The sequence below is a fragment of the Sceloporus undulatus genome, chromosome 2 (genome assembly GCF_019175285.1).
Source record: "Sceloporus undulatus isolate JIND9_A2432 ecotype Alabama chromosome 2, SceUnd_v1.1, whole genome shotgun sequence".
In the NCBI taxonomy this organism is placed as follows: Eukaryota; Metazoa; Chordata; class Lepidosauria; order Squamata; family Phrynosomatidae; genus Sceloporus; species Sceloporus undulatus.
In genome coordinates, this window is record NC_056523.1 from 133,104,167 (window position 1) to 133,123,431 (window position 19,265).

Genomic DNA, 19,265 nt, shown 5'->3' on the forward strand with positions numbered 1-19,265 from the left:
TTTATTTACCTAGCTATGGTACTCCCCCCCTGAATAATATTTAATTCTTTTAGGAGAAAGAAAACACCTACTTGCCTGTTTTAAGATCCTAAACGTACAGTGGGAATAGGATTGCAGGCTGAGTATTATTACTGTTAGGCATGGCTACAGCTCTGAAATTTGTTATGCAACATGAAATTCTTAGTCAAATCTTCCTTCACCTCAGGCTAAGAATGCATTGGCCCATGGCTTGCAATCTGCTCGCCATGACTGTGACCTCCTTCGGGAGCAATTTGAAGAGGAGCAGGAAGCCAAGGCTGAACTCCAACGAGCCATGTCCAAGGCAAACAGTGAGGTTGCCCAGTGGAGGACCAAATATGAGACTGATGCCATTCAGCGCACTGAGGAACTTGAGGAGGCCAAGTAAGTACAAGAGCTGGTAAAAGAAAGGGCAGGGAAGGAGGGAGGCAGGATGAGAAACTATGAATTCCTCCTAGATTATGAGAAACTTGAAATAGTCAAAGAGTACCCATTTGCTGTTGTTGTGAGTCTTCAAGTCATTTCTGAATTATGGCAATCATAAAGCAAGGAGTTTTCTTGGCAAGGTTTATTCAGAGGAAATTTGCCATTGCCTTCCCCTGAGGCTGAGAGCATGTGTTTTGCTCAAGGTCACCCAGTGAGTTTCATGACCAAGTGGGGAATTGAACTCCAGAGTCACCATCCACCACTTAAGCTACTATGTCAGACTTGCTACCTTATCCTGGATCAAACATTAACAGACACTGCAGTCAAGAAATCAGAAGAAGACTGGGAATGAGAAGGGCAGCTATGAAAGAACTTGACAAGATTCTAAAGTGTAAAATACAACTGAGGACTAAAGTTAGAATAGTCAAGCCATTGTTTTCTTCATCACCTTGTATAGATGTGAGAGCTGGAGATGTTTCATTCACAGAGTCACCATGAGTCGACATCAACTCGAAGGAAGTTTAAAAAAAACATGTGAAAACATTAAAATAAGAAAAATGCATTTTGCAGTGTAAAGAGGGTGGGGGCAGTGGAGAGTAAAACATTAGTGGAGAAGTACAAGCAACATGCTGGTTTTGCACCCTGTTCAGTGTAGCACATAGATTTCTTTGCATTCTGATGTTTCCTAAATGGGGTCATACTTCCCCTTAAGGACTGTGTCTGCAGCTTGGGGGTGCTCCTAGATTTGTCACTTCATCTGTCCTCTCAGATTGATGCAACGGCCAGGAGTGCCTGTTATCAGCTTTGGCTGATATGCCAGTTGCGCCCCTACCTGAAGAAGCAGGACCTAGAAACAGTTGTACATGCCCATGTAACCTCTCATTTTGATTTCTGTAATGCGCTCTACATGGGGCAGCCCTTGTGCCACTTCCAGAAGCTTCAATTGATACAAAACCTGGCAGCCAGAGTGGTTGCCGGAAAATCTAGGTTTGACCGAATTACACCTATTCTAAAGTCACTACACTGGCTGCCTATCAGCTTCCGGGCACAGTACAAGGTGTTGGTTATCACCTATAAAGCCCTACATGGCTTGGGTCAAGTCTACTTGAAGGAATGACTCCTCCCATATAATCCTTCCCATATACTCCATTTCTCCGGGAAATTTTTTTTACAACCAAGAAAGACCTCCCAGAGATCTTTTTCTGCTATGGCTCCTAAAGCTTAGAATGACCTGCCGGAAGAGATTTGCCAATTATCCTCGTTGGAGGCTTTTTAAAAAGTGACAAAAACCTTTCTCTTCTGGCAGGCCTTCCCTGAGTGATAACCGCCCAGAACCGATTGCACCCGTCCTTCTTACTGTATCTCCTCGTCATTCGTGGATTGTAGAATAACCTTGTAGTATTGATATATATTTTAATCATGTTTCATTATGCCAATTTTATAGTTTGGGAGGGAGGGTTGGGTCAGGGTTTTGTGGGTTTTATTGTTTTTGTATTGTGTACTGTATAAAGTCTGTTGTTACCCGCCTCGATCCCCAAACGGAAGAGGCGGGATATAAATAAATATTTATTATTTTATTTATTTATTTATTTATTTACATCATTATGTGTTAACATAAAATATCTTCAAATTGTAGATAATATCACATTATAAAGAATTATTACGTGCTGTCCCTACAATTCATAACTACCAGCAGCTGCATACAACTGAATCTAATATTTCCTCCCTAATGAGTGTTATGATTGCATTCCACTAGGAAAAAGCTTGCCCAGCGTCTGCAGGACGCTGAGGAACATGTAGAAGCTGTCAATTCCAAATGTGCTTCCCTTGAGAAGACAAAACAAAGGTTGCAGAATGAAGTGGAAGACCTGATGATTGATGTGGAGAGATCCAATGCAGCCTGTGCAGCTCTAGATAAAAAGCAGAAAAACTTTGACAAGGTATTTTTTAGCAACAACAACCCCCCCCCCAATAATAATTAGTGACTGCCACATAAAGGCCTCAAGTCCAATGAGTTAATTCTTTGGTGTATTACAGATTCTGGCAGACTGGAAACAGAAATATGAGGAAACACAATCTGAATTGGAAGCTTCACAGAAGGAGTCTCGCTCTCTCAGCACAGAGCTCTTTAAGATGAAGAATGCTTATGAGGAATCCTTGGATCACCTGGAAACTCTGAAGCGAGAGAACAAGAATCTTCAGCGTAGGTCCAACTATCACGTCATCGTTAGACATTACTCATATGTTTAGGGCTGACCAAAAACAACAGGTTGCTTAAGGCAAAACAGCAAATAGCAACCTTTGTTTCTAGCCAATATACACCGTACCTGAGGCTGCTCAAATTATTTTCGCACCTGAAGCAGAAAATCCCAACAGTGCTTCTCCTTTTCCTTGCAATAATAACGAAATATAATATAATACAAGTATATCTCAACTAACAAAGGCTCTGACAAGCACCATTTTACAAAGTCTTGTTATGCCTACCCTATACTGTTTCTTCTGGAAGGCTTTTTATTTTAACACCACTGGCATTGAGAGGATGTTGAAAAAGAGCTGGAGAAACACAGTCTTTGGGTGTCAGACTGGAGGCAAGATAAACAGGGTTCAGAATCCCAGCGTGTGAACAGCAACACAGAGAGAAAAGGGGGGAGCAAATAAGCCTGTCACAGCAGCCATCCTCACCATTTTAAAAAAGTATAGAACTGCTACCAAAATGGAAAGCATACGAAAAGCAGAGGTGATGAAAGAAAAAAAGAATCTCTGGATGCATTTTGGAAGTAGCCTTCAAGTAGTATCTAGAAGGTTCATATTTTTATGCAAGGCTTGCCTGACCTGGTTTCTTCATTTTATACATGCATTTTATACAAATACAAAGTTTGCTAATAGATGTTAAAGTTGTCTTCTTTTTTGTAGCATAGGAACTTATCCATATTCTTCCCATGTTAATTCTATCTCTGATACCATATTTTCTGTTAAAATGGAATATATCTGCTTTGTAACTGAGGTATAACTATACAGTACATAACAAACTGTTGCTGCTTATTGAAAAAAACAACATCCAGTATCTTATTTCATCAAAGGCAAGGCCAACACTGTACAGGTGCTCATACAGTTCTTTCGTCTACAGTGGTGATATCTTTAAGATACAGTATCTTTAAACAGCACTTACTTGGTAGCTGCAAGACTTTTAGTAAAATTTAGTGAAATTGATTTTTATTTGTTTTTTAAAATAAATTTCCTAGCTAGATCATTAAATGTTGCACAAAAACAAAAATAAAACAAGACTGGTCTTCATACAAAAACAATACAAGTACCAATGGATGAGCTTGGATAAATCATGCTACCCAATAATATATGGTTAATGCCATTCATATAAACACTATTCTCCTTTTTCTTTGTGTGCAATCAGAGGAGATATCTGACCTCACTGAACAGATTGCTGAGGGAGGAAAGGCCATCCATGAACTGGAGAAAGTGAAGAAGCAGATTGAACAAGAGAAATCTGAACTTCAGTCATCTCTAGAGGAAGCTGAGGTAATATTGCCCTATAGAAAATAGCAGTTGGTGGACCATTGACTCTAAAGCCAGCAGTTCCATTTAGCAGTCATGATAAACACTTATTTTTAGCCTTGTTGCTTCTCTACTTCCATTTAATGAATTCCAAATAACAGACGGATGAAGAAGCACTTCTGTTTAATTGTCTTGAAAGTTCTGGTAATCATTTCATTCAATGACCACAACTTTTTGTATGAGAAGGGAGAAAAAAAGTGTCTCTGGTGACCACCCCTCATGAATCTTATATGTATAAATGTTTGCCTGAGTCTCTGCAATGTGTCATCTCATTAACTCTTTGGTTTTAAGGCCTCACTGGAACATGAGGAAGGCAAAATCCTCCGCATCCAACTGGAGCTCAACCAGGTGAAGGCTGATATCGACCGAAGAATTGCAGAGAAAGATGAAGAAATTGATCAGCTGAAGAGAAATCACCTGAGAGTGGTGGAGTCCATGCAGAGCACACTGGATGCTGAGATCAGAAGCAGAAACGATGCCCTGCGGCTTAAGAAGAAGATGGAGGGAGATCTGAATGAAATGGAAATCCAGCTTAGCCATGCTAACCGCCAAGCTGCTGAGGCACAGAAGAACTTCAGGAACACACAAGGGATGCTCAAGGTATGTAGAGAATTTCCAAGAACATACCTAAAAATTGAATTTTTTCAGAGCATGCTTTCAATTAAATTAATATGAGCAGTCAATCCTTGAGCCTCCCATTTTTTCTTCTCTTTTTTGCACAGGATGCACAATTGCATTTGGATGATGCTCTGAGGAGCCAGGAAGACCTGAAGGAGCAGGTGGCCATGGTTGAACGCAGAGCTAACCTGATGCAGGCTGAGATTGAGGAGCTTCGAGCAGCTCTGGAACAGACAGAGAGGGGACGGAAGGTGGCTGAACAGGAGCTTCTGGATGCCAGCGAGCGTGTTCAACTCCTCCACACACAGGTACATTTCTCTACTGAAGATTAAGGGAATGGCAACTGCCAGGTAGCATCTGAGGGCTACTTGGAGCAGGTCTCTTCACTGCAAGTTAATGGGGGCAAACATTCACATCTAAGTAGTTGCAATTGTGTCCAGGAACATTCTCCTTTAGCTAACAAAATCCATGACATTTTCCCCAAATAGAACACCAGCTTGATCAACACCAAGAAGAAACTGGAAACAGACATTTCCCAAATACAGAGTGAAGTGGAAGAGACTATTCAGGAAGCACGCAATGCAGAAGAGAAAGCAAAGAAAGCCATAACTGATGTGAGCTGGGCAAAGTTTCCTGTGAAATTATAATCCTGTTTGCAGCTGGCATATGTGGCTTCCTGAATTGGGATGTTTTGTTCTATTAATAGGCAGCCATGATGGCTGAGGAACTTAAGAAGGAGCAAGACACCAGTGCGCATCTGGAGAGGATGAAGAAGAACCTGGACCAGACTGTGAAGGACCTACAGCACCGCCTTGATGAGGCAGAACAACTGGCAATGAAGGGTGGCAAGAAGCAGCTGCAGAAACTGGAGCATAGAGTGAGTCATCTGCTGTACCCAAGTTCTTATATGTGTTATGCAGGTTGCAACAGAAGTGCTAATTGTTCCTTTCTTTTTCCTCAGGTACGTGAATTGGAAGCTGAAGTGGAAAATGAGCAGAAGCGCAGTGCTGATGCTATCAAGGGTGTTCGTAAATATGAGAGGAGAGTAAAGGAACTGACCTACCAGGTGAGGATGGAACATCTTTATATATATATTGTCAAATTTAAATGCTCCTGGAAGAACATGTAAAAGCATTTTTATCCAGAAAATTTACTCATACTGCCCTCTGTTTTCATCTATTTAGTCTGAGGAAGACCGGAAGAATGTTCTGAGGCTTCAGGATCTGGTGGACAAGCTTCAGTTGAAAGTGAAAGCGTACAAGAGACAGTCTGAGGAATCTGTAAGTATTATTATGAATCTCAGATAGATTGATACAGAATAAGAAGGATGAATTTACAGAGAGTAAATCTTTAATTTGCACCCATCCATACAATACAAATTAATTCACAAATGACAGAATGTATCTGGGTTGCTTAAAGCACAGAAACAAAGTCCAGTAGGGCTTATTTGTCTTGATGGAAATTCTTTAAAAGCTTAAGAATCCACTGATATATTTAAATAGGAATTATACTAACATTGGCCCTGATTAAATAAGGTGTGTGTTACAGAGCAAAACATAGTGGTTGCAGACATGCAAAATAAATGGGAACTGTAAATGGAACACTGCAGTTATATCCACACCATACATGTCACAATTTAGATATGTACCTGAATCTAATCTGTACATGTGATTTATAGCTCAGCAAGTAAGTCTGTATGCAGAATCCCAAAGAATAGGAAAACTGCTTCTTAGGCAAGTTCTCCTTTTCTGGACCTTATGTGTAGTATGAACATATCCATGTCTGGCTTTGAAACCTTTGGGTCAGATTACAGTGCAAAAGAGTACAATTTGCCCTCCATATCCATGAATTTAGCATCCATCTTGAAAATTTATATATATTTTTAAATCGAAAAAGGAAACCTTGATCTCTTAAGGGATAACATTTTACTATGCCATTGTATATAATGGGACTTAAGCATCCATAGATGTTGGTATCTATGGGGAGTCCTGGTAGTAAATCTGGAACCAAATCCCAACAGATCCCAAGGGCCCATTGTACCATGTTAGCCATTCTGAAACATTCTTTATTCTTGCAGTGCTGTATATATTTAACAGATTGATTCTAAAGAATATGAACTGATGAGGGAATCACCACTTCTTATATAAACTAGTATATTTTTTTCATGAAATGCTATGTGTGTACCTCTTACTCAAGGTGAAAGAAATGTCTGTAATGGATCAGTTGCTAAAATCTGTGCAGTTTCCATTTGTAGCAGCTGTTTTAAAAAACAATCTGACCATGAACCAAAACCAATCACATGCCATACATATTTTTAAAAGGCATTCAAGACCGATTTAATTTTTTATTGGATTTGACCTTCCACTTTTTGGAACAGTTGTCTTTTGTTGAAATGTAGATTCTAACTGCAGTTTTTTTTAAAAAAAGAAATGTTACCTACTCTGTAATTAATATAACAAGTGGACTGAGCAAATTGGACACAATTATATTTATTTTTGACAAAAATGCACTCCCTATCTATCTTTTGAGGAAGACCGGCTGGGAATCACCTTGACTGTTATCTACCATCTATGGCCTTGTCAGCATAGGCCAAATAAAATGTCTTGTCCCTACTGTCTTGGCAGGGCATCCAGACAATGCATGGCCCAAACCCAGTTCTGGTGAGAACCGTCTGGATGACATCCAGCCCGTTCAGTATTAAGTCCAGGGTATCCTCCCTCCTTATAGTGAATTGAAATAGACCTGGAGCCCTCAATTGTAATACTAGGCAGCTGTTTTTAATGTGTGCCACAAGCCGCAGCCACAGGCCGCAGCCACTGCCATGGTAGGCCACTTGCTGTGAGGTCAGAATAAGGCACCCAGTCTTGTGATTAACACTGGGCACCTTATTTTGACTTCAGATCTAGTGACCTGCCCATGGTGGTGGTGGGTGCACATGCGAACAGCCACCTCTATCACAACAGGAGTGCTATTTAATGGAGGGACATTGGGGCATCTCTGGGGTTAGAATACTTCAGGTTGTCCCTGGGGTATTCTGGCCTGTGCTGGTAGGGTCCAGGTTGGAAAGAGACTTACTTTGGGTGCTTATAATGGGTTGTATGAAGGAACACCCTCATGGATTCTCTCCTTGCTGAAATACAGGATTGTTTGTAATTTCCAATACCTGTTTATTAAGAAACTTGAAGAGTACATAAATCCAGAGACTGAATTTTTAAAGATTAGTTTGAATTCCATTTAAGGGAGCAAAGGAAACAGAAAGTTGTATCAAGGAGGGATAAAAGCAAATGTTTTATAATTTGTCCCTACATTTCATGTATGCTAACATCTATTCAGCAATTCAAATATGAAAATGAAATATCTTTCTTCAACTGGCATTTACAAGAACATAGATCATTTGTCAAGGAAGTGACAAAGCACAAAGATAACTCAAAAACTTACACATTTCATTTTTGAGATTTCAGGAGAGGGAATGGAAGAGAAATGGTGAAGCCAGACTATAATTTTCCTCGAGGCTCTTGAAGGGCATTACATAAGTGGGGTATTCAACTATTAGTACTTGGTCACATAACCAAGTAAGGCAAGAAGTCTGAATGGGAACCATCTCTTAGTTTTCCTGTGAATTTGCAGAAGATACTCAGGATGGTCTCTCATAGATAATAGTGCAGCATTTGTGGGTACAGTTTCTCTTAAAAGAAACTGCAAAGGGGATAATTTTGTCTATCTGCCCCTTCAGAAATAATGTATACTATTTAAATGTCAATTTGCCAGCATACAGATTTTGGGTTTTTCCTCTCCATTTTTAGGAGGAACAATCCAATGTGAATCTTTCCAAGTTCCGCAAGATTCAGCATGAGCTGGAAGAAGCTGAAGAGCGGGCTGACATTGCCGAGTCACAGGTTAACAAACTCAGGGTGAAGACCCGAGAAGTTCATAAGAAGGTTGTTGTAAGTGAAGAATAAAGTCCTCTAAAAGATCCAAAGTGACAGAAGAAGAGCACAAAATGTGAAGTTCTTTGTCACTTCCTCTGTATTCTTTTCCCCTCCCTCAGTTTCTAGATAATAAAGACTATAGATTCCTCAGCAAACAAAGTGTTCTTTCTGTTTTACTAGACTCTATTATTACTAACTTTTTAAAAAAAAGAATTGCATGTACAACGTTAATTCTGTCCCTTAAATATGAAATTCCTAACACCATTCTGAGAAAGAAAAAATGTGCTTCAAAAGAAATATGGCTGAAGTTTTGTTACAGAAGCAAAATAGACTACTAAGGCCCGATCTAGATGGGCCTTTGCGCCACCCCCATTACGTACTAGGGGTTGGCTGAGGATGCAGTGTCCTTTCCGATCTCATCCCTAGTACGTGATGGGGGCGTCAAAATGGCAGTGCCCTATACACATGGGCGCCGCCATTTTGATGCAACAGCCTCATAGCGTCCGTATGTCTCCTTGTGCTTGCAACATCACGAGTGCGCCATTTGCAAGTGCGATGCAAAAAGAACCCACCGGGAAGCCTCACTGTTTGGAAGCTGAAGCTTTCCGGAGGCAGAAATGGAGGCAGTGGCAGAGCACCTAAGTATCAAAATAACAGCTCTTGTTTGTAGAGATAATAAGTAACTTACATTTGCTTCTAAACCACATAAGTAATTCAGAGTGATGACTTAACTTAATTCTTTTCTACACCACAAATCACATTTCTTTACATATCTGCTTAAACTGGTACAGATAGAGGCACACTATTTCTTTGTCTGCCTAAACCATTGCTCCAAAATATTTGAGTTACTGTTCTCTGCTTTGCGATATATTGCAGGGAGACTGAGAACTGAGGGTTCCTGTGGTGAGTCTCTCCACTTCAGAGTTGCCCCACTGTACTCCTCCAAACACCTCATGATTCTGGGGACATATCAGGGGCCTCTGCAGACACCCTCCAGCCAATGGATCTGCAGTGTTGTCCTTTAATTTTTGAATATTTCATCTCATTTTGATAATCTGTTGGTTAACAGGAAGATCGGGAAGCTCTGAAGGTTCAAGCAAGTTTATTATTCTAGTTGGAATAATCTCTAAAACACATTATTATTCAGGAAGCCATCTAACTATGCATATTTAAGACTGCTCAGGGAAAAATGAACAGGAATGTGAATAATTACTTTTAACAAGAAATAGATACAGAATTAGCATCACCTCCATTTGCTAAAACTAAGGCATACAACTTGAGTTGATTCTGAAGGCAATTACATGTCATTAATAAAAGAATATCTGGTGGTTTTGAGCTATAACTGAAGACACTTCCAGTTCAACTATGTAAATTAATTAATTAATTAAACTATGTAAATTAATTAAATTAAAGCTTTACTTCCAAAAAGTGTTACGTCAGGTTAGTTGAGTAAAAGGCCAAAACTCATTCAAAGATAACCATTGAAAGGATAATGGCCTTGATAACATTTATCTTGAAATGTGTAGCCAACCACAAAGCCCAATAAAGCTATTGATCAGCCCTGAGAACTTATTTCTCAGATATGAATAAATAATAATAAATAAATAAAAATTTTATTTATATACCGCCCTTCCAATGATCAGGGTGGTGAACAACATAATAAAATCAAATACAATAAAACACAGGCAATATAAATATACACAAATACACATATTAAAAACAAATTAAAAACCCATCAGCCAACCATCTTGCCAACAAAAGAGGGAGGAAGGCCAGCTGGAACTTCATTCGGGGAATGCAGTTTGAAATAAGAAGGTTTTTAAATCCCTTCTGAACTGAGCCAGGGAGGTGACCGAGCGGAGCTCTGTGGGCAGCGTATTCCAAAGGGCCGGGGCAGCGATGGAATACGTCCTCCTCATTGTGGAGGTAAGTCTGGCCCCTGGAACCCTAAGTAATTGCTGCCCAGAAGTTCTGAGGGTGCGGGGCGGAATGTATGGGGAGAGGCGGTCCTTCAGGTATCCTGGGCCCAAGCCATGTAGGGCTTTATAGGTAATCACCAACACCTTATACTGTGCCCAGAAGCGGATAGGCAGCCAATGCAGGTCTTTTAGCACAGGTGTAATATGGCTGGCCCTGGATGTACCAGTGACCAGCCTGGCTGCCATATTCTGTACCAGCTGTAGCTTCCGGGTATGGTATAAGGGTTGCCCCATGTAGAGCACATTGCAGAAGTCCAATCTAGAGGTTACCTGAGCATGTACCACCGTTTCAAGGTCCCTCTGGGCCAGGTATGGGCGCAGCTGGCGAATAAGCCGAAGCTGATAACAGGTGTTCTTGACCGTCGCATTCACCTGAGCTGTAAGGTGAAGCGACGAGTCAAGAAGCACCCCCAGACTGTGCACGGAGTCCTTCACAGGAAGCGTGATCCCGTTCAGGACAGGTGGAACCACCGCCATTCCTGGACCAGGGGAACCTATCACAAGTACCTCCGTTTTCTCTGGATTCAGACTGAGTCGGTTTTCCCTCATCCAGCCCGTTACTGACTCCAGACAGGCCACGAGAGGAGAGGTGCCATCCTCGGTCACTGCATCAGTCGGAGACATAGAGAAGACTATTTGGGTGTCATCAGCGTACTGATAACCCCGCGCCCCATGCCTCCGGATGATCTCACCCAGCGGTTTCATGTAAATGTTAAATAGCATGGGAGACAGAATGGCTCCTTGAGGGACCCCAGTTGTGAGGGCCCTCTTATCGGAGCACACGTCTCCCAGCTGCACCATGTGGAACCTCCCAGAGAGGTAGGACCGGAACCACTGGAGCGCAGTGCCCCCGATTCCCACCTCTGCCAGGCACTCCAGAAGGATACCATGGTCTATGGTATCGAAAGCCGCTGAGATGTCCAAGAGCACCAACAGGGACACGCTTCCCCTGTCGATGCCCAGACGGAGGTCATCAACCAAGGCGACCATGGCCGTCTCAACCCCATAACCCGCCCAAAAGCCAGTTTGAAATGGGTCCAGATAATCCGTTTTGTCCAAGACCGATTGAAGCTGGATTGCAACCGCTCTCTCGATCACCTTCCCCAAAAATGGCAGCAGCGAGACTGGTCGATAGTTACTATGAAAGCCAATGATATATTTAACGTTCAAGTGCAGAACATGTAAGTATTCTCATTGGAACTGCTTACATTTGTGTAACACCTAACAAAACTTTTCGAAAGAAGAGAATTTATTTGTTGTACTGAGGAAGCCTATTTATCAAAATTCAGTGCATCAATGGGACACTTAGAATCAATCCTCCTCTTCCTCCTTTTCTTCCTCTGCTTAATTCCTTGAGCAAGCTATCAGTTTGGGAAACTATAAGAAGGGTGAGCTTGCAGGCTGTAAGCTAATTTCCCCTGATAAGCTGGGTACTGATTTTACTGACCTACAAAAGGATGGAAGGCTGAGGCAACCTTGGAGCCCACTGTATCAAACTCACTCCCTTATGCTGCAGTATGGGCACTTAACCACTGCACCACCAGGGCACCCTATTATGATGGACACCATGTACTGGAGGCTTGCTCATTCACAAAATGACTGCCAGAGTAGCTAGTGAACAAGTTTCAATTTTCTAGAAGGCAAATTGGGGTGGGTAAAATAAAAGTAACTTGCTCAGGAACATACCCACAAGAGTACTGAGTTACAAAACTACTACTTTGAACTCAACATTTTTTTACTCCAGCATCCTTTTCACAGAAGAAAAATAGAGGATACTGAGCACAAGCAGAGGTGGAGTTTGACCATGAAATGTAAAAATCATATATTAGCTCCTGAAATTTACTGAAGGCAACCTGGTGATGTGATTTACCACACTTCAGCATTTCAGTTTAAAAATATTAAACAAGCTTGGTAAAATTTTTTATCATCTATGAATTTGGCTGCCAGAAGTGAATGTGTTTTTCTGAAGAGACATCTGATTTCAAGGGCACCAAGTGAAATGGGTTGTATCAATATTTTCAAATAAATCTGTGCCATTATTACACAATCTCCATGATTTCTTAACTTTACAGATACCATTACAGCAATACACAACAGGATGTTACCAACACTTCCCCCCCCACAACTTTACTACTTCTTCCCTGGCAGAGACACTTTCATTCATTGTCCCTGGCTGCAAAAAGACTTTCAAAGTCTGTCAGAGTTAATTAAGACAAATCAAGTTCATTGTAGGTTTTTTGTGTTGCTTTTCAAACAACAGCAGAGAGAATTAGAATTCTTTGGTTAAAGAATGACAGTCCTTCTGAAGGTACCTGAAATGGAAGAGAAATATATCTCTGAGATATATGTTGCATTTATCTTGATTCTGTAAGTTTTGTTGACAGTGTTTTCCAAATGGCTTCAGAACATCAGAAACAACTTGTCCTTCATTGCTTCTCCAGCAGAACATCTTCATCAAGCAGCAGTAACTTGGCACATACAGTATATTAATATAATGGAGGAATGATGATTGTGACTGATTTGTTTTTTGTTTTTCATATAAGTATATATACTGTATACAGTCGGCCCTCATTATCCATGGATTTTTTTATCAACATCCATGGATTTTTTATCCACATTCAAGCATCCATGGCTTGAAAATATTCAAAAAAAAAAAAAAAAAAAAAAAAGGAAAAATTCCAAATAGCAAACCTTGATTTTCCATTTTATATAAGGGACACCAGTTTGCTATCCAATTGTTTTTAATGGGATATGAGCATCCACGGATTTTGTTGTCTATGGGAGTGGGGGGGATCCTGAAACCAAACCTCAGCGGATAACCAGGGACCACTGTATATATAATTCAAAGATATAACAGTGTTAGTCTGCAGAATCAGTATGCAGAGAGGTCTTGTAGCACATTTGAAACTAACTGAAAGAAATAAGTTGGCAGCTGCCATTTTTCTTTCAGTTAGTCTCAAAAAGTACCATTTATATTCTTTCAGTCAGGTTGATTGTGTGTATAAGTTAAGGGCAGGTTTTGGAGCCAAAATTATGGATTCTGATATGACCCATGGATAAGTTGAGGGTAAAATTTAGGGGCATGTAACAAAGGTTCTAGGGGATACAGCAAAGAGAAACAATGCCAAAGAACTTACAAAATTCCATCAGGCATAACTGTTTGTGATCAAACTAAAGGCTGGTTGGATGAGAGAGTAGGAGGGATCATTGCTCCCAGGACAGATTACACGAGGAGATGGTTACTTTTTGAAAAATAAGGTGGGGTACAGACCACCCAAAAAGGGTGGTCTGCCTGTGCCTTGTTTTGTTGTGCGAGGAAGCTGCAGCAAACAAATTGCGTGGCTTCCTCACGCAGCAAAAAGAACCCACAAAAAGCAGGTTCTTTTCTGTGGCACCATAATGGCACACTCGCGACATCATTATGGCACTGCAACATGTGGACGCTAAGCGTCTGTTGCATCAAAATGACAGTGCCCATCTGTACAGGGCGCCCTATAGCACCCGTCGGTCCAGTGCCTAAGAGTTAAAGTACAGTACTTTCACTGACCTGTAGATAAGTCGACTCAGGTTTTTTGGGTCAATTTCTTAACTAGAATTTCTAGACTTATATATGTGTATATACAACAGTTTCAAAAATAGTTCAGACATTGTGAGAAAGTATACTGTTTGTTTACTATGGACCTTATCACATACAGGGCAAAATGTGGTCAAAAAGTCATCCAAACATTGCGGAAGCACCAGGGATGTGATCATCCGTGGTGCATCTAAAGTGTAATTGAGACTTCTCACTATGGAATCATCATGGAATCATTTGCGGGGAAACCAGGCGGAGTCATTTTCTGAATAACGGAATGGTTTCCCTGGGAATGATTCCATGACAGTTCCATAGTGGGGAGACTCAATTACACTTTAGAAGCCCCAGGCATGATCAGACCCTGACACTTCTGCAACATTTGGATGACATTTTGACCACATTTGCCCTGTGTGTGATAAGGTCCGATGATGCCTGAACATGGCAGGAGCTAGCACTTGTTTCTCCTAAGATCAGCTTTCTGTCTCCCAGTATCTTGTTCCAAGGCACTGTCTCTGGCTTGCTGGAGGAACAAAGAGTAGCAGCTCCCACCACATTAAGACTTTACACTAATCAGACTATGGTCTGAAAGCCTCGAGTTGACCTAGCCGTTTGTGCTTGCAGTGGGAGAGATTGCCCAGCATGCAACAGATATACCAATGGGTAGCTTTAGCTAAGTGCCATCTTTGGGATGTAAAGGTTACTTGTAAATGTGATCCATTGAGCAAATGGTCAACTGCCACAAACTATTCACATTTCATGCCTTTTTGTGGGAAGAAATTGTGCAAAAGACCATTTTTGACAGAATACAGTGTATTCCCTGTTGGATTTTTTGTGAAAAAATAATTTTTGCATAAACAGTTTTCCCTCAGATTAGTCACAAAATGGAAAACAATAATTGAAAATGCATAAAACTTCTTCTAGTCTTACCCAGCATGGAGGAAAGTGGTGCAAAAATCCATGCAAGAATTAAATAAGGAAACATTTACATCCCTACACTGTATCTCAGTTTCAATGCATCTCTACTATTCTTTAAAGTATGAAGACAATATAATAGCATCCTAACACATATAGGGTGAGAAGTTGTAGGCCAGTTATTTCAAGCTTTTCAGATAACAGTTAACTCTTTTGGGTGAGAAGCAAGGAAATTCCTAACAAGTAATTTCTGTTTGCTTCTGAGTGTCTAGCTGCAGCAATGAAAGGGTTTGATTTGCATCCAAATGAAGGCTTGTTCTGTTGCAGGTAAAATTTAAAATCTGGAGTTTACAGAATGGCTGAAATATGTTTAGGATTGCCACCAGGAGAGATTTCTCTGTAGCTTTGTTTTGTTCAGCTCAGCCTTCATGTTGGGTAACAAGTATACACTAATGAACAATGATTATTTTTCCTAGGAAAAATAGATGGAACATACATTGAGGACCAGCATGGCATAGTGATTTGAGGATTGGACTATGATTCTGGAGACCAGGGTTCGATTCCCAGCTCAGCAATGGAAATCCACTGGGTGCCCTTGGGCAAGTCACATCCTCTCAGCCTCAAGGGAAGGCAATGGGAAACCTCTTCTGAACAAATCTTGCCAAGAAAACCCCATGATAGTATTACCTTAGGGTCACTACAAGTAGGAAATTACTTGAAGGCACACAACAACAACAACAACAACAACAACAACAACAACAACAACACATTGATACATTGCAGTGTACTGGGCAACACAAACCTCATTACCAAATTACCAGAATATCTCTCTGTTGTTGGTTTCAAACAGATATATTGAGAAGATCATGGATGAAATACTAACTTGCACAGCTGAATTTCTGATCCTCAACTCTTAAATCCTCAGAATGCCAAGCACTTCTGCAAGTTAAGTTTGTGCCAAGCATGAAATGTAACCTCCTAAAGTTTCGCTAAGGCCTCATCACTCACACTCACATTTAGACTTATTGCGCCAAAAATCTAAATGATGGCCTTCTGATTTACTTTAGAGATGACAGTCCTCTGTCTGAAAAGTTCATCAACAGAATCGTCCTCTATTTAAAGGCATCTTCTGTTTCAGGGCTGGACAATTTCCACAAACTTCCATTCACTTTGGAGGGCCACCCCTAACCCCATTGTTTTATTTTAATTTAAAAGACCCCCATCTGGGGGCACTGCAAAAAATTCCTCAGGTCCCTCTTCTTGTGTTTCAGGCTCATGCAGTGGCAGCTAGCTGCACCTAAAGTCTAATCTGCAGAAACAATGCCGTTTGATATGGCTTTAACTGCCATGGCTCAATGCTATGGAATCCTGGGATTTGTAGTTTTGTGAGATATTTTGCCTTCTTTTGTCAGTTTGCCACAACAAACTACAAATCTCAAGATTCCATAGCACTGAGCCATGGCAGTTAAAGCAAAGTCAAACTGCATGATTTCTGCAGTGCAGATTAGACCCATGTCACTAGGATGGTATATCTCTGGTTTTTATGAGAACTCTCTAAGGTGCTGAACCAACTTGGAGGGTAGTGTTGAATAATTCCTTTACAGTATGGCCAAACTCCAAAGTATTTTCATTACCATGCTTACATGGAAGCCACCAGTAAAAGCTATATACAGTACTGATTGCATTTGGCTAGTGCAGATGTTTCAGAATTTCATTTCATTTTGTACATTCAGTACTGAAGATGAAAATATATTGAGAAATACTTTATTTAGATTTAAATTTGAGTAATTATTTCTATGCATGTATCTGTGCACATCCTTTTTAATGCAAATCAGGGTCTTATCTGTCTCTCTCTCTCCCTCTTTTGGCAGTGTATAAGCAGCTACTTGACTGAAAAGGCATCACTTTAGGAGAAGAAAGACAAGAATTCTCAGACCTTTTGTGTGCTCTTGGCAGAGGGTGCTATGCTTGATAGTGTCTTGCACAGCCAGTGAGTTACTTCCAGTATGATTGATCACAATCCGTACCATTCCCAAAGCCAGGGAAGAGGCCTCAGCAGCTATATGATGCTTCTGAAGTGTGGAACATGGTCTCTGGTGTCTAGAATTGTTCTTTCAATCTGTTCCATAATAAGGCTAGCATGACAGCTGCGGATGAAAAGACTGCTTTGCCTTGAACTAGATTCTGTACATATTACTATGTTGTTTGTTATGCTAATCTGCTTGATGTCACAAAGTACATTCTTTTCAGTTTCATTATTCAAAGACATAGTTGTGTTAGTCTGAAAAACCAGTATGCAGAGGGCATACTGTAGCATCTTTGAGACTAATTGGGGAAAAAAAGCTAGTAGCATGAGCTTTCATAGACTTGAACCTACTTCTTCAGATGCAAGTTTAATCAGTTTCAGTATCTTTACTATTTACTTGCTAGCTGCCAGAAATATATCTGTTTGTAAGAAATATAATTGAATATTTGCAAGTATTTTTAAGCTTTTTTACACTCACTGGTTGGTAGAAATAATTTTTTTGCTGCACAGTTTGTAGAACCCTGTCCGCTGTATTTGATATTTTACAATATTTGAAAGTTGACATATAATGCTGCTTAATATGTGATAGCCCTTAATAACTTGTATGCAAGGCTACCTTCATCTGAAATCATTTGAGAAATGAGATGTAGGATGTAATGTTTGATAGTTGGTGTGCAATGGCATATCTTGCCTGGTTCTACCTGTTTTAACTTAGAAACCCATTGATTTCAATAGGCTCCACACAAGGACTGCATCTTTACAGGGAAGGGAAAGAAGGAACCACATTTTCCAATGACCTGTGTGGTTGAGCCAACAGGACAGACGGTAAGATTTTTTTCCTTTTTATTTAACTGGTTTGGACCACTTTTAAAAAGAAATTCCTTCTCATATTATTGCTTTCAATTGATTGGAAATGAATTATGCAAGCTGCAGCATTCAGATAGAACTGTGAGGGCATTTTGGTGGCATGGAAGGTCTCTGGATCTCACAGGTAACACAATCTCTCCTGATACACCCAACAAATATCTTCTCTGCTATTCTCCAACATTACGAGTTCTGATGCCAGAAAAACATTGCCTGTGGTCTTTTCTGCAGCTTCATGGACAAGGTTTGCAATATTCTGCTCCTCCCAACCAGTCTGCTTCAGGGTAGAGGAGATGGAGAAAAAATTGTATGGCCTCTATGCTATTCCAGAGACCATAGATTTGCAGATTCATTGTATTTGATAGATGATGATGATGATGTTGATGACGACGGCGATGATAATGATAATGATTTCAACCTGACAAGCTAGCATTTAAAATCTGTATGTGGTGGTTGCCATGTAATAGTATTAGCATCTGACAACACTTGACAGATGGCATGCCATGGTATCATTTCATATTGTTAAACAGCTGGAGCTTATGAGTTAGTCTTGTGCTGCTGCCTAAGTGGCAGATACTAGCAAGTCCAGTGTCAACATTAATTTGAAATGCACATGCAGTGTAAAATTCAATGTAATATTCAATAGAATATTCAAGATTTGAAACTTTGAAATTGTTTCAAATTGGTAGTTAAGGAGATTTCAAACAGTTACAAATATTAGCTCTACTACACACTCACCAGCCTACTTGGTTTCTCCTTTCCCCAATAAAACCATTCATTCTATCACATTAATGATATATATTTTCCTTGAACACTGACATGCACTCCCATAATAGCATAAAATACATATATTTGTCTCTTCTGTAATCCTAACAATGTAAGGGATTTTTTGTACTTATTCAGCAGTCAGCACATGCTCCCTGGCATGCTTTTTCTGGCATTCCTTTCACCATTTCCACATGCTTTCACACAGTGTTTATTATACCCAATGATCTTAACAGTGGAGTAGTGATTGAACAATCTGTCACTATGTTAACTGCTCTAGACTTGCTTAACCCAGTACTTCTCTTATCCATACCTTTCATAACTCCTTTGTTTTCTCACTGCTAGAGCTCCACAAACTGTTACACCTAAAAGATGTAGGTTCTTTACAGCCCCCTCCTTCCTCATTTCTCAAGGTGGTTGATCTGTGCTAGCCCTGTCCCTAAGATATTTCAATCCAGCTCTGGTGTGCTCTTTTAATTAGCTTTCTTGGTCCTCAAGATTTCTCTTACAAGAGCAGGAAAACGTTTATCCCGCTTCTTCAATTTTTTAATCCAGCCTCTTGTTTTATAAACAGGAATTCTTGT

The 19,265-nt window shown here is 40.4% G+C and overlaps 1 protein-coding gene across 3 annotated transcripts in view; it reads left to right on the forward strand.

Moving 5' to 3' along the window:
• Positions 1–19,265, forward strand: part of LOC121921424 (myosin-1B) — a 110,870-nt gene that overhangs the window by 60,722 nt on the left and 30,883 nt on the right. Inside the window, exons 30-40 of one of the 3 annotated variants that reach the window (XM_042449513.1) lie at positions 206–402; positions 2,201–2,384; positions 2,482–2,647; positions 3,854–3,978; positions 4,306–4,614; positions 4,737–4,940; positions 5,121–5,246; positions 5,339–5,509; positions 5,594–5,698; positions 5,817–5,912; positions 8,436–8,716. The exons of the other annotated variants lie outside the window; for them this stretch is intronic. Coding sequence (XP_042305447.1) covers positions 206–402; positions 2,201–2,384; positions 2,482–2,647; positions 3,854–3,978; positions 4,306–4,614; positions 4,737–4,940; positions 5,121–5,246; positions 5,339–5,509; positions 5,594–5,698; positions 5,817–5,912; positions 8,436–8,591 — 1,839 coding nt within the window. The 3' untranslated portion in view covers positions 8,592–8,716. Of the gene's footprint in view, positions 1–205; positions 403–2,200; positions 2,385–2,481; positions 2,648–3,853; positions 3,979–4,305; positions 4,615–4,736; positions 4,941–5,120; positions 5,247–5,338; positions 5,510–5,593; positions 5,699–5,816; positions 5,913–8,435; positions 8,717–19,265 lie in introns of those variants that run through there. 3 annotated transcript variants of the gene reach the window in all.